Source organism: Diceros bicornis, chromosome 19 (genome assembly GCF_020826845.1).
Source record: "Diceros bicornis minor isolate mBicDic1 chromosome 19, mDicBic1.mat.cur, whole genome shotgun sequence".
NCBI lineage: Eukaryota > Metazoa > Chordata > Mammalia > Perissodactyla > Rhinocerotidae > Diceros > Diceros bicornis.
The window spans coordinates 14,294,129-14,310,405 of record NC_080758.1 but is presented as its reverse complement, the minus strand read 5'-3'; the positions used below and the strand labels follow the sequence as shown (position 1 = coordinate 14,310,405).

Sequence of the window (16,277 nt, the reverse complement as noted above, 5' to 3'; positions counted from 1 at the left end):
CGGTTGTTCAAGGCCAAACACATCTAGACAGCCTCAGTTCCTCCTTTGCTCTCCTCCTCAACTTACCCAACTCTTCAGCAAGGCGTCTGCACTCCAATTCCTATCTATCCCCAGTCTCACCACTGACCTCCATCTCCACTGCCATCGCCCTCATCCACGCGTTCTCAACGGGGGCAATACGGCCTCAAGGAGCAAAAAGTCGTTCTTAGGGCGTGAAAAACAGCTTACTCTTTTTACGTATAAAGCACTGATACACATGCAGTACAAAAGACAATATATAACACTTTTCAATTTCATGAGGGTCCACTCCCAGGTATACACCCAAAAGAACTGAAAATGGACACTACTCAAACAAATCCTTGTACCCGCATGTTCACAGCAGCACTGTCACAACAGCCGAAGGTGCAAACAACCCAAACGACCATCTATGGATAGAGAGACTGCGGTATCTCTACAATGGAATGTTATGACCCATCAAAAGGAAAGAAATTCTGAGGCATTGCTACAACGTGGATGACCCTGAGCACACGACACTAAGGAGCCAGACCCAAAAGGTCACATTTTGTATGAGTTCGCGCAAATGAAATATCCAGAACAGGTAATCTACACAAATGGAATGCAGACTGATGGCTGCCAGGGGCAAGTGGGAGAGCAGAGACGGGGTGGTGGGGAGGGTGGGGAGGGACTGCTTCGTGGGTACAGGGTTTTATTTTGAGTGATGGAAATGTCTTGGGACTAGATAACGGTGGTGGTTGTGCAATGTTGTGAATGTACTAAACACCACTGAATTGTTTACTTCAAAACAGTTAATTTTATGCTTTGTGAATTTCACCTCCATTTTTTTAAAAATTTCACAAGAGGACAATTAGGAAGAAAATGTCTAAAATGGCTCGTTAGGATAGAAAATGAAAAAAAGGCCAGGAAACACTGCCCTTGCCCATCATTTCCCATTGAGACGCTGGAAGAGCTTCCCACGGTCCCCCGCCTGCCACAACACCCCTCTCCTGAAGACCCTCACACAGCGCCAGGGCAGCACCTTAAACAAGGAAATGACAGCACTTTGCTGCTCCATCTAAAACCACCCAGAGGCATCCTACTCCCCCGAAGAAACAGAACCGCATGTCTGTCTTTCCTTGCCTCATCCTGGAATCTCCAGCCACACGGACCTTTGTGCTGTTCCTCCAAGATCAAGCCCGCGCCCCCCTCCAGTCTTTACACTTGGGATTCCTGAGGAAAGGCCCCCACCCCGCCCAGATCACACTGGCTGGCAGTGCCCAGCGTTCGGCTCAAACACCACCTCCGCGGAGCCCTCCCCTGCTGGCCCCATCTCAGGAGGCCAAGGCGCCTCTTGTTTACTGTCTCCCTTCTGCCATGAGAATATCAGCTCCAGGAGAACAGGGTGCTTGCCGGCCTCAGACACCACCTAGGAGACTCAGGACATCTAGGACACTGCCAGCCATCTAAGACATTTACAGAATGAGCAAATACATGAGAATTAATCAAAGAAGGAGGTCTCCATTTCTCTTCTCATTACTGTGGTCATGATAAGCAATAAAGAAATGACAATGACAAGCAAAATAAAATCTTTTTCATACAAATTTATCAATTTAAACAATCTCCTCGATATTATACTCAAAACAAGGTATGCTAAGAGAGTGATTAAGAATCCAAAGGAGAGATATATCAGCTCACAGAACAACACTAATGGTCAATAACCAGGTGAAGAGAGATCACTGAGTTCAACATAAATGCAAACTGAGGGGAAGGCGATGGAGAGATACATTCTACATCTTTTCCACCTGCATGGTAAATTTGTTTCAAAAAACACCACCCAGTGTTGAGGTTGGTAAGAAAAAAGGAACACTCACAGGAATTGTAAAACCTTTTAGGAGAGCACTTAGGTGATACTAAGATTATCCAAAATTAAAGTGTATAACACACTCAGACCCCAAAGTTACACTGCTAGGAATTCACCCCATAGATACAGGATAAAGTGCCCCACGATACAGTATACACACAATAAGCTTCGCTGTAACAGTATATATAACAGCAAGGGATTGGGAAATGCCTTATAAACATCTATGAATCAGAGACTTGCCAAATAAATTATGGTACAAATACTATATGAACCTTAAAAAGAAGGATGCAGATCTGTATGATCTGACAAGAAATAGTTCCCACAAAAATATGCGTGAAAAACGAAGTAAAGTGTGTACAGAAATGCCCCCACATGTGTCAATGTTCTTTAAAAGCACACGCACATCTTAAATGAGTGTAAGCATTTTGTTTTCCCTAGAAGCGCATTCCATAAACTGTTAATAGTGGTGAACTTCGGAGAAAAACTGGAGTTCAGAATGCGGGGGTAAAAAAACCTTCTCCTTTTATTTTATACCTTGCTCTACAGCTCTAATATTGCCCGGGCTTTGATTTGGTTTTCATTTTAACCATGTACATGTAGTACTTCCACCACTAAAAAAAACAAAAAGAGACAGGCCAGCCCGGTGGCCCAGCAGTTAAGTGCGTGCACTCAGCTTCCGCGGCCCAGGGTTCGCAGGTTCAGATCCCGGGCGTGCATCGATGCACCGCTTGTCAAGCCACGCTGTGGAGGCGTCCCATATAAAGTGGAGGAAGATGGGTACGGATGTTAGCTTAGGGCCAGTCTTCCTCAGCAAAAAGAGGAGGATTGGCATGGATGTTAGCTCAGAGCTGATATTCCTCACACACACACAAAAAAACCTTTTATCCCGGCTCCATGTGTGGCCATCTAGAGGAACATGTGAAATGGTAGGCCGGCCACAAAGCCTACATCATTGGGGGTTAGAAAGTTAGCAAGGACACATATATATACATATGTATAAGATTTACATTAAGAAAATAAATCAAAGCATCCATTTAAAACATTTGCATTCATATTACTTCATAAAACCAGGCTTCTTCCCTAAGAAATGTTTCCCAATATTCAGTCATTCACATGCCCCCATCATTTCTGTCATATTCATGTACCATCCATATACTATCAGCAATTAGAACTATATGCACTAACCCAGAAAGATGTCAAACACTGCTAAGTTGAAAGAAGCAGAAAGCTTAGTATGATCCCATTCCACCACAAAAAATTATCATCATTGTGATTATATACATTAAGAAATCTAAGGGATTCGGATTATGTGTTATTTATTCTATAATATTAAAAGGAATATTTTATATTCAAGAAAAAAATGATACAAAATAAAAGACTGAAGAACTTCAAAGATGAATGTTCAGCAATCAAAATTTTGTTATCAGTGCTAAAATTCAAAAGCATAGTACCTTAAACTGATGGTTCTCAATGGGGATTGAAGGGGTAACTATGTCCCCCAGGCGACACGTGGCCACGTCTGGAGATATTTTTGGCTGTCATAATTATGGACAGGACTGTGCCATCTAGTGGGTAGAGGCCAGGGATGCTGATAAACATCCTATGATGCACAGAACAGCCTCCAACACAGCGAATTATTGGCCAAAAATGTCACCAGTGCTGCGATTGAGAAACCCTGCTTTAAATCACTCTAGACACTTTCAAAAGCAAAAAGACATTTGGAAATGCTCGTTTCAATTAAGCTTTGAAACAGATGCCAATCCTTTTATAAAGCCATAAATCTTGCCCAAAGGAAGAACTAATTGCCTTTGAAGTCACAAATAATTTAATCAGATTTTATACTCTGATGTGCAATTCACGAGTGTAGGCTAAAACACATCATTTATTATCTACATTTACAAAATCCTAGCCAGTGCTAAGTGCTATTCTGACTCCCTGAAACACGAGTCTTAGAATTAAATTAGAAAAAAAGCCCCTTCTCTCCCACGCACCCCAGCACTCAGGGTGGGGTGGGAGTGGAGGAGTTAATGATTCACGCTCAATTTCCTCTCCTTATAAAACCTTGGAAACAACCTATATGTTCAAAGGGCTGCATCTTTCTCAATTCTTAGTAGCACACACATGAGCTACACAGCAGAGAATCACTGGATGGTCTATGACAGGAGAGAAATGCTATTTTGAAGGGTTTTTATTAACATGGAAAAGTATTCAGAACACAAGGTTAAGTTAAAAAAGAAAACCCCAGAGGGGCCAGCCCCATGGCATAGTGGTTAAGTCTGGCACACTCTGCTTCAGTGGCCTGGGTTCACAGGTTCAGATCCCAGGCACGGACCTACACCACTCGTCAGCCATTGGCAGCATCCCATATAAAGTAGAGGCAGATGGGCACAGACGTTAGCTCAGGGCTAATCTTCCTCAGCCAAAAAAAAAAAAAAAACCCTAAACAGTCTATGCTAGACATGAACCAAGTAGGTCACAGATGAATTTGATGCACTATATATATATATTTTTTTTTTGAGCCAATATGTAAAAGTTGGGGTAGCTGGCACTTTAAAAGAATATTTGAGACTTCTCTCGAACAACCAGAAATCTGGCAATACTGAGCCCACATTCCCACTCGGCTCGAACCAGGACGAAAAGGCCCCCAGCGCCCTTGAGAGAAAAGGCACACTTCTCTAGCTCAGCGCCACGTATCAGATGAGTCAGTATTGCTCTGGGAAGTGTTACACACACCAGCACACGCGTGTGAGTAATCGATCAGGATGAGGAGCTTACTTCTGCTTTCTCACTCCACTCCCCACCACTTCCCACCCTCACTCATTTCCATATCTGCCTGATCCCCGGAACTAGCTGAGTTTCCAACTTGATAGCATGGTGTATAAACCAACATAGAAGAAGTCCTGGAAACAGCATCTAAGGGCTGACTGGGGGAGGTGGGATCATCTGTGACTTTAGTTTTTGTAACTAACAATTATTTTACGACAACTCCGTATTGATTTCACAGTAAAAAAAAGGAGTATATAAAAGTGTCTTCCCTTCTTAAACAGTAACCCATCCGGAGCTATAAGACCAGAGGACCATTAGCTCAGGGGTTGGTGAAATTCAGGCCCCAGGACTCTCACCCTAATATATATTAACAACTGAAATCAGGATTCCGAAAGCCAAAATGGGCAAAGGCATCAGTTCTGGCCAGGAGGTCTAGATAAAGGAGGAAAGAGAAAAAATCACTGAGAATATAAACCACTCTGACCATTAAGATGACAGGATTCCAGGACACCATGAGTGAGAGGCTTCCGGCTAGAAAAGTGCTTCTTAGAAAGCTAAATCTAGTTCTAAGGATTACAGACACATGATTCTGAGCTCTTCAATCCCCCCCCAAAAAAGTCCCCCCCCCCAAAAAAGGAAGGTTTCTAAACTCTCATGCAAGTTTTATTTAACAACTGATTTCAATTTGTAGTTTCATGTTGCTGGCTACAAAATTTTCATTGCGGAAACTAACATGGTTTTTCCATCCTATGACAATCTTCTCTTATACAGTCTCGTCCCAATTATACATTCCCTGATTGTGGGAAGACTATTTTATATGCATTATTATTATTTTATACATATATATTTCAATAAATAGTCTTCTTCCACTAAATGCTATCATCGCTGCTAACAGCAGAGGGCAGTAGGGTGCAGTGAAAAGAAAACAGGTCTAGACAGGATCTGGCTCTGGGGACTCGGGCACCTCCCTACACACTCCACAGGGACCTCAACTTGCCTTCTGTAAAATGGGGAGGCTGATTCAGAGTTTCTTCTAACTCTTAGTCTATAATACACGTTGGAAAACCAACCCACGAGCCAAATCTGGCACACCACCTGTTCTTGCATGGCCCGCAAGCTAAGAAGGGTATTTGCCATTTTTAAATGGTTGAAAAAAGAATTAACAGTTCATGAAATAAATTATATGAAATTCAAATTTCAGTGTCACAGCCACATACTGCCCATGGCAATATGCTTTAGTAACACAACGACAGTGCTGAATAGTTACAGAGTTGTGACAGAGACCCACAAAACCTACAGTATTTACTATCTGGCTCCTTACAGAAAAGTGGGCAATTTGTAAGACTAAAGCAATTTTTTTTTTAAAGATTTTATTTATTTATTTATTTTCCCCCAAAGCCCCAGTAGATAGTTGTACGTCATAGCTGCACATCCTTCTAGTTGCTGTATGTGGGATGGGGCCTCAGCATGGCCGGAGAAGCGGTTCGTCGGTGCGCGCCCGGGATCCGAACCCGGGCCGCCAGCAGCAGAGCGCGCGCACTTAACCGCTAAGCCACAGGGCTGGCCCGACTAAAACAATTTTGAATATCACCTTCTCTTCCTATACTACTCATCGGCTGTCTAACTCACGATTAGCAAAATGACCCCAGCACATCCTGGCAAGGGGATTATATTTTGGGAAAGGGATAAGTTTACTGAAATGGGGGATCTACTAACTTATCACCTAAAAAGCCACTCAAATGATGAGGGATTTTTGCCAGGAATTCTGACATCATTTCAACCTCTGTACCTCCCGAGGGAAGAGAGAAGCTTAATTAACACATTATACGTGTTCTCATATTCCTATAAAACTAGTTCCTGAACTATGGTGCAAGAAAACCAACAGTGGTTCACAGACCAACATGTTTTACAAGCTATGTATTAGTTCCATGTATATTGGGAAAAAACACAACAAGCAACTTAAACACATGAGCTTATACATTTTATTTAGCTTAGGAAAAACCTAAGTTGCAGACTTAATATTTAAACACAGGAGCTTACACATTTTATTAGCTTAGGATGAAGCTAAGTTGCAGATTTAATATTTAAGAATGCAATAAAATAGGTGGTACTAGAATACGGCAAAAATCACGGCGGTGAAAGTTCAAGCAACAGCGATTCACGAGATTGCCACCACTTTCTCAACAGCGTGTCCTCACTGGGAACTAACAGGCTGGGGAGTCTGTGTGATTACGCACCATGTTTTGTTAACTCGGCTTACACGGAACCATGTCATGGAATAAAAAGTAAGCTCTTAAGGACTCTGGTCAGAAACTAGGGGGCAAAAGGGAACTTTTTTTCCAAAACAATGTCAACACAAGTTACAAGTTACGTCATTCCAGAAGAAAGCTCTAGAACTCAACTGTGAGTCCCCAGGACCACGTGGCTCCGGTCAGAGCTGGAGAGGGAGATTGCAGCCTTTACTGTGAAGAACGAGAGCCACTGCCAGGGAACTCTCCCTACTCCACTGACAGCCATTTTCGGAGCAGCCACAACCAGTACCTGAAAATAACCAACCAACCAGAAACAAGAACCAGCACAACCAAAATGGCTGGAATTCTTTGAGTTCACAACTGACTAAGTTCCCATCATTTTGTCTTCCGGGGGCACTGATGGTCTCTTAAAGAACTGACGCCTGCTCCTTAAAGAGTTCTTACGTGAAGGAAGGAAGGGAGAGAGGAGGGGAGGCACAGAGGGAGTTGGAAAGGCTCTCCAAGGTTAACGCTTTGGCCAGAAGTCTAAAACTGGTGGCGGGTCCAACCTGCAGATATGCTTTATTCATTCTGGAAAATAGAACATTTTGAGCAGACATTTAATAACTGGAGATTTTACATAAAAATGCAGATTTCCCATTTTTCTGGAAGAATGTTAAGATCCGAAAACCACAAGTCCACATTCCCGCATGGCAAACATGGGCTGAAGCCCTTGAGGTGGGGCAGGTGCCCCGTGGTTCACCAGTCCCCGCCCCATCGACCGTCTCTCCAGCCCAGAGCCTGAGGGTTCGCTGCCTTGATCATCGCATTTAGTGTGGAGCCTTCTCTGTGCCCACATCTCTCAAAGGCAGAAGAACAAAGACCAAACAGTGAAGGCCATGTTTCAAGAAAAATAAGAGTAAACCCATTTCCTTGTAGGAGTCAAGTTCTTAAATATTTAACATGCAACCACATCTTTGGGTAGAAAGAATTCAAGTCACCATTACTTTTCTTACACTCGGCCAACATCCCTCGTTTGCATCAGCTCTCTGATCCATGTAGGCCTTTGATTAGCAACCACCATAAGAAATAATAAAGTAGCTGACATTTCTGTAGCTCTATTTCAGGCACTGCTCCATTGTGTGTCGATCCATTTAATCCTTACAAGAACCTATGAGGCAGGTCCTATCATCATGTCATGTTACAGAAGGAAACTGAGGCATCGAGAGGTTAAGGATCTTGCCTAAAGCCACAAAGCAGGAGTGGCAGAGCTGGGATCTGAGACCAACATCCTCATTCTCAACCACTCTCCTATAGCCAGTCTCAAAAATGCAACACAGCTGTTAAATGGGGTGACCTTTAAGGAGTGGGACTGCCCTGGGGAGAGACTATTACTGTTTACCTTACGAGTTTCTCTAATATTTGAGTATTAAGAAACATGATTACATGGTTTTGATGGAAAAATGTTTCAATTAAAATTAAATTCTTGAGGGAAAAAGTATTACAGGAAGTTGTTGGGATTAAGAGGATTTGAACTGAGCTCTGAAGGATTTCTGGCCATCTCTGCCCACTTCTAGGCAGGACCTCCAGCTGGCCTTTGCGGACCACTTTTCTCATTTTTTGGTCCCTAACACCAAGAATTCCATTAGGTTACTCTTCTAAAATTTAAAATTTGCTCCACTGGAACAGAACCCCATGCAGCTCCCTTTAATTCTGTGACAGTCACCAGCTAGGACCCAACAGGTGTGGCACTGGTAGAAACCCCCGTGTCCCCGGGGCCACCTCCACCCTCTCCGGCCAGGGCTGACCTGTGCTCTTGTCCAGGAAGTCCATGGACTCCTCGCTCGCGCTGAAGTGGCTCGACGTGGCCTTCTTCTCGGCATCCTGCTCCACATCGGAGCCCGTGTGCACGGAGGAGTTTGTACTCATGGGGGAGCGAGGCATATCCGACAAGGAGATCCTGCGGCCCGTGCCCCCGCTCAGCATGGGCTTGCTCATCAGGATCTTGGGGGACGCCGTCATGTCAAAGTTGAGTTTGACCTTCTCTTGCTTGTCTATCTTGGCGGCGCCGGCGCTGGGGTTGGTGGGGTCGAGCAGCATTTGGTACTGGCTGTTGGGCGTGTAGGGTGTCCTGAATGGAGAGTAATTAAAAACCCCAAACTTCCTTCGGATGTTCTCCACATAAACCTCCATCTCCTGCATTGCACTGTTGAAGATGCTTTTAGTCTTTTTCACAGAAAAAGGAATTTCTTTAGACATGAGGTAGCAATTATTTATTGGAACCCAGGCCCTAGGAGTGCAAAAAGAGAGAGTTTAAGTCAACTTTGGTCCTTTCCAAGATCCTTTTAAGTTTTTAAAAAATTTATTTTATTGTGGTAAGAACAACTTAACACATGTTTAAGTGTGCAATTCATTATTGTGGACTCTCTAGATACAAGATTGTACAGCAGATCTCTAGAGCTTATTCATTTTGTTTATGAAACTTTATGCCCATTGATTAGTAACTCCCCATTTCCCCTCCCACCAGCCCCTGGCAAACCCACCACTCCACTCTTGGATTCTATGAATTTGACTATTTTAGATGCCGCCTCATATAAGTGGAATCATGCTATATTCGTCTTTCTGTGACTGGCTTGTTTCACTTAGTATAATGTCCTTAAGGTCCATCCACGTCGTCGAATACTTTTTAAGACTGAATAGTATTCCACTGTAAGTAAGTACGACATTTTCTTTATCCATTCAACTTTATCCAGAATTGTTTTTCCCTTAATGCAAACCAAATTAGCCTAATATGTTTTTTAAATTCTTAAATAACATATTCCATTTTTTTAAAATGACTTGGTTTGAATGGTTGTTAAATGATTAACCATTAATGCTTAACAGACATGTTCTGTCATAAGGACAGAACGTGAACAACAAACTTAGCTAAAACATTAAAAGGCTCAATAGACTTAGTCATTTTAATCCATTAAAAAAATAATAAATCCCCTTTGGCTTTGGGTTGGTAGAGAGTAATAAAAAATAGTCAGTGCACCCCAGACTACACCTCCAAAAAGAGAATTATTCGCTTGAATCTCACTCTTCTGCACTCAAGACATGAAGAGCTTTTCTCTTTTCAAATTGGGATCCTATATGGGACTAGAAAGAAATGTTGGAAAACCATAACCTTAACAGGAAGTGCATGGTTTTGAAAGTGAGATAATTCACATGGAAAATAACCGAGAAAACAGCCCTTTGGCCGTGGGGTTTGCACGCTCCACCTCCCACTCCAGGCTGGTTCCGTCTTCCCGCCTTCTGTACCCCACATCCCTGTGTGCTCGCCAGAAACCCATGAGAGCACAAACACTGGTGGCTGCTTTGTTGGAATGAGCGACCCGAGCGACCGCATGCAGGAGAAGGGAACACAAACATGCTCTGCGTGAAGACAGAGCCGATGCAGGAACATCCAGGACGTAGCCTTGTCACATCTGATCCCCCAGCCTCAACCCAGTTTGCAGCCCTGGTGGGAATGAGCTTTTCCAAGGCGGCCTTTTGGATTTCACAGACCATAAACTCAACCCCAGTATAAAGTAACAGGAAGCAAAGTGGACTGAGGGGAAGTAGAGACCTCACAGCCAGTCTGACCCTGGCACCATCTACGCGGGTGCTAGCCAAGGTGCCATGGAGGAATCTGGACCCAACGCTGCCAAGTCTTCCAACATTTTAAAGAGCAGCAGGAAATATGGCCTTCTTATATTACATTTACATTTTAACAGTTGGCATCTCATTCCTGTTTTTAAGAGAAAACAACCCAGGAGCAATGAAGCACGGCCCCGGGGCAGAATTCAGTGCACCGGCTTGCTGTATGCAGCTCTTGGTGATACTAGATGCGAACACAAACTAAAACCGAACACCCCCAAAAATATCTAGCTGCTCTCTCAGTGCTGGAAATTACCAGCTTCTCCCCCATTCCCACTCACTGCTGTCATTCTGCAGAGATCTGAAGACTCACATCTGCAGTCAGATGGAACAGGGCTGAACAGGAGCCAAGCGCCCTCAGGGTGAGAGGCGGCCGGGCCTCTGCGTGTTACAACTGGGTGCGCAGGAGCCCGGACTAGACAGAGAGGCTCTGAGAAGCCATCAGGATCCCCAGGCTCCCCAACAAGTGACTCCCCCTCCCTGAGCCAGCCTCAGCTCTGCCACCAGCGAAATGGAGGATGAGCCCCAACCAGGAGGGCTGCCGAGGGGGTCAAGTGAAATGCACCCAAGCCAGTCCTGGCACCACCAGGAGCTGATCAGCCAACCAGTCAACACTGAGAGCACCTTCATCTCCAGGCTTCTGTCTGCTATCGGGGCCTTAACTGCTTCCTCTCAGGTCCTCAAGTGTCTTCAGTGAAGTTGCTTGTCACGTGATTTCAGGAAAGTGTTTCTTTCCTTAAAGCAGGCCCAGGAAATACTTCAAGTAGAATTAGATATGCTCTGGGGGGGCAGTGCCAGGAGAGGCCACAGAGTCACACAGCTGAGCTACTGCCTAGCGCAGGGCCTCAGTTTTCTTTTTTTTTTTTTTTGTGAGGAGATTAGCCCTGAGCTAACATCCGATGCCAATCCTCCTCCTTTTTCTTGAGGAAGACTGGCCCTGGGCTAACATCCGTGCCCATCTTCCTCCACTTTATACGGGATGTGGCCACGGCGTGGCCTGACAAGCAGCGCAGTGGTGCGCACCCGGGATCCGAACCTGCGAACCCCGGGCCGCCGCAGCGGAGCGCGCGCACTCAACCGCTTGTGCCCCCGGGGCCGGCCCCCGGGCCTCAGTAAAATGGGGAGAAAAGCAGCTTCTACAAAAAGCACTTCAAACACTGCCTGACGTATGGCAGATACTCACTTAAGGCTCTTTCATTTTTAGCTCTGCAGGCGTTTAGTAAAGTATTTTCTACATTTTTACTTATGTGTGTGTATGAAATAAAAGGGAACGAAGGCAACATCTTCTAAAGGGCAAAAGCACGCAATGAGACTCTCCGGAACAGGCCTTGACTTGTGCAAGGGCCCCCCTGGGCTCACTCCAGTATTTATTAACTTGACAATGACCGTGTGATGCTCTGTGGCATTTCTTACTCTGCTGCCCTGACCTATCCCACTTACACACGTCCAGGTTTAAGTTCTGGCTCTATAACCCCGAAGGAGCTCCCCAAGAAAGGGACAGCGTGTCACACCTCCTGCAGCCTCCCTGTAGTCTCCGCATCCTGGGTCTGACCCAGACCAGGCTGTCAACAAACCTGCCCCACTCTGCTTTAACAACATCTCCCAGGGACTGGCCCCGTGGCCTAGTGGTTAAGTTTGGCGTGCTCGGCTTCGGCGGTGGGTTCGGTTCTCGGGCGCAAACCTACACCACTCGTTAGCCATGCTGTGGCAGCAGCTCACATACAAAATAGAGGAAGATGGGCACAGATGTTAGCTCAAGGTGAATCTTCCTCAGGAAAAAAAAAAGAAAAAAGAACATCTCTGAGTAAGGAGAGACGTTTCTCCTTCTAGGAGTAGCTTCTCCCACAGCTGTCAGTGACCCCTGCCCCAGGCCGACTAAAACATTCCTACAACTCCAAGGTACTGTCCCTTGGCCACTGTGGGATGTCCTTCACAATTCCCCCCATGAGCATCCCTCACCCAAATGAGCCCAAGAGCTCAGCACATTCCCTCTGAGCGGACAGAAGACACAAATGGGGGTTGAGAAAATCTCGTGGGCATCAGACTCGTGCTGCTGTCTTTTTCACAAAGGCAGGGGGCCCGCCTTCTACAACAGCTCCCATCCACAACCAACCTACACCTGCAAGTTTCGGGGAAACAGCCTCTGGAAATAGGGCTAGCAAAGCGCATGCCCCCTAAGCCACCTTCAGTGGCTGTCAGCGAGGTAGGAGCGGGAGATCCACGCAGAGTGGGCATAGCGGAGAGAGCAGAATCAAAGACTCGGAGGGTCGGGGAATAGTCGGTGAGGGGGACAGGCACTGCCTTTCCTCTACCCACCTTCATCCTAGGTGTGTCCACACTGTGTTACACTATAGAATAAGAATAATCCCGGATCATCGAGATGGTTAACACTGCCGTGCTCTAATGAAGAGGCAGGAAGATGAACAACCTGCCAACAATTCCTCCTGCTCTTCAAACAAAAGCCCGACTCCTGACCACAGCTCCTGTGATCCCGGCCCCATCTCTCACCACCCTCTCCTCCCTCATCCTGTTCAAACCACACTGTGCTTTTCCTGAGCACACTGGGCCTCGGCCCTCCCCTCCCCACGTCTCTGCCCTCTCTGCTCCCTCTACCCACATCTTCACTCAGCCCCACCATCACCTCCTGACCTGAGATCAGCTTGCCTGTTTGTTTACTCGTGTTTTATCTGTCTTCCCCACTAGGATGGTCAGCCATACGACAGGCAGGGGACAGGGTCTGCCTGCTCACTCCTGTATCCCCAGCATCCAGCACACGGCCTGGCACACAGCAGGCACCAAATACATATTTCTTTGAATGAATGAATAAATGACTTTAGACAGAATTCCAACAAAAGTGGTCAAAATAAAAAAAAAGGGGATTCTTCCTATCAAACCCAGGACCATCTCAGCTAATTTCCATTATGTCTCCTGAAAATGGACTGCTGGGATTCCCAGCAAATGATTTTGCAGATTACTTTGGAATTCACTCTTTTCTTCAATTTGCAAGATGACAAGCAAAATTTAACAGAGAGCGAGATTTCAGATTCCAGTGTTTAGAATTATAAACTGCATTTTCTGTATATTCTGTGGGTGTGTATAAATTTTAGAGTATGTCTTTTTTTTTTTTTTTTTGGTGAGGACGATCAGCCCTGAGCTAACATCCATGCTAATCCTCCTCTTTTTGCTGAGGAAGACCGGCCCTGAGCTAACATCTATTGACAATCCTCCTTTTTTTTTTTTCCCTTTTTCTCCCCAAAGCCCAGTGGATAGCTGTATGTCATAGTTGCACATCCTTCTAGTTGCTGTATGTGGGACGCGGCCTCAGCATGGCCGGACAAGCGGTGCATCAGTGCGCGCCCAGGATCCGAACCCGGGCTGCCAGTAGTGAAGCACGTGCACTTAACCACAAAGCCATGGGGCCGGCCCCTAGAGTATGTCTTTTAAATCTTCTCCCCTACACACTCACACATTTTCTCAAACCACTTGCTTGGTAGGGCTTCGAAAGGGTTTTGCCTCATTTAATCATAACACAACGTGCTAAAAGAGAACTAAGATATTAACGGCTGCTCATCTCCGTCTACCTGTTGTTCTCAGGCATGCAGGGGGCTACACTCTAAAGGGACTGCATTAGCGGGAATAATTCACTTCACTGTAAGCAAGGAAAAGGGGAGGGCGGAAAGGCTGGGAGGGAGGGCTCGCACCCGTCAAAACAGCAACCCCTTACAATTTCCCATTTTACCTTCAGAGAAAAGGGAACAGGAGGGAACCCAGCACAACTACAGGAGATTCATTTACCAGCAATCTGGGAAAATACTTCTGATCTCTGAAAGCATTATTTTGAAAAGAAATTTGCAGTTTAATTTACTCCAGAATATCCAAAAAAGAACAGCAGCACTTAAAATAGCCATGGAACCTATTCCAATGCTGGTTTCATCAACAAAACCGCGAAAGCAAGATTCTTTTCTAACATACCTGAAAAAACTGAAGCCGCACGCATTATCAGGCTTAACACAGCACAGGAACATATCTTTAAATTACAAGATCTCTGGTTGGTATCATGACAATAAACAAAATAATAGCCATGCCCTCCTCCCCTAGGTCTCATAACTCAATGACGGTACCAAAGGTTCAGTTAAAGCCACACGTTTGAAGCCTGATTTTAACTCCCACCTGTCGTGTTGTCCGAAGAAACGGGCATCCACCTGCCCATCTTTATCCCTCAGAGCTTTTGCAGGCCAGAATGGAAAGCCCTTCAGTTTTGCCCAGACCAAAGGATGTGGATTGCTCTAGGAAAAGAAAAACAAAATCCAGAGTTTGTATGTATTTGACAGCCAGATACACACAGAAAGCTTGGTGTGTGGGGATAATGCGAGGTACAGGTGCTACAGGCCACAAATGGAAAGAGAATAGTTTCAAGCAGGGTCTCCCCAAGTGGTGTTCCCAAGAAGAAGTGTGGCCAGTAAGCCTGGGCAAGGTTGGGAATGGGGTTACATGGTGAGCTCGAGAAGAACTGAGTGCTGACAAAACCAGGCGTGGATCCTGGCTGTGCTGCTATTACCTGGGTGGCCTCGAGCAAGAGTCCACCTTTGTGTATAACACAGAGACAGTAATACCTACACCCTGTTAAATTAGAGGATTAAATGCACGTTGTAGCTAGCATATAACAAGGGGCAGTATTCACCATCTTTATTCTTTATCTTAACTATTCAAGTGTTAAACTCCAAAGGCAGGAAGAGACATCAACTATATTTTGATTCTCAAATTTACTTGCCCAATCTTGCCCCCCAATACATTCCACCCCCCCCCATCCTCCCACACACACACTAGCCCACCCCCACAACCCATTCTCTCTGCAGAACACCAGTTTGGAAACTGCAGATCTGTGGGGGAAACTAAGGTGACAGCCTTCCCCCCACCCCCATCCCCAAGAAGCATGGTTTAGAGAGACCATGGAGTTAATCCAGGGAGGTATTTCCTAACCTCCTAAAACACGATTTGTAAACGACACACACATTTAACACTACCCTGGTGTGTCCCCCTCCTCTCTGATGTGTCCCCCTACTCTGCATCCCAGATTCTGCCCGAGCTAAGAAACCCAGTAAGTCACGATGCACCTCTGGCACACGAACTTTCAGCTGAAGAGGTTTATCCCACCTGCATTGCATTCACTCTGCCATAACTTTAGCAGAAAAAAATTATTTAAGAACTTCGTCCAAAGTTCCGTCAAATAAGCCACCTGGAGAAAGCTGTCTCGGGTAGTCAGCCAAGGCAGAGTTCAGAAAATGAAGGAAGGAAAGGAAATCCAACTTACACAAGGCTCACAAAACCAGTTATCTCGTTTTTGGCAAGCAGCTAGATAACACTCTGGACATACTTCGATTTCATTCATCTGTAAAGCAAAAATACGTTAGAATGCGCCATCGCAGGGACCCTACACCTGCAGGCCCTCAGGAAATGCACGATGATATTGGCAGGTAAGATTAGCTAAACTAAGCCCCACAGTGGGGAACACCTTGGAGATAAATCCAACCATTTCTCACCAACCCCAAAGCCTCCACCTAGCCCAAGCCGCCATCACATCTTGCTGGACCACATCACCCAGCTCCCACTATGGTGTATACCCCACACAGATACAGCAGCCAGATCTTCCACAAACACAGATCTCATCTTGCCCCTCCCCTTAGACCAGCGGTTCTCCACCAGGGCAGTGGAACCTCTCCGGGAACACTGGGCAATGTCTGGAG

At 45.5% G+C, this 16,277-nt stretch overlaps 1 protein-coding gene across 22 annotated transcripts in view; it reads right to left on the bottom strand.

Annotated features, from left to right (window-relative positions):
- The window catches only part of ZMYND8 (zinc finger MYND-type containing 8), a 127,956-nt gene that overhangs the window by 45,171 nt on the left and 66,508 nt on the right, over nt 1–16,277 (bottom strand). For all 22 annotated transcript variants that reach the window (XM_058562535.1, XM_058562537.1, XM_058562541.1 and 19 more), the window contains 3 exons: nt 15,845–15,922; nt 14,704–14,819; nt 8,664–9,145 (listed from right to left, as the gene is read on the bottom strand). In XM_058562535.1, the coding sequence (XP_058418518.1) occupies nt 8,664–9,145; nt 14,704–14,819; nt 15,845–15,922 (676 nt within the window). The remainder of the gene's footprint in view (nt 1–8,663; nt 9,146–14,703; nt 14,820–15,844; nt 15,923–16,277) is intronic.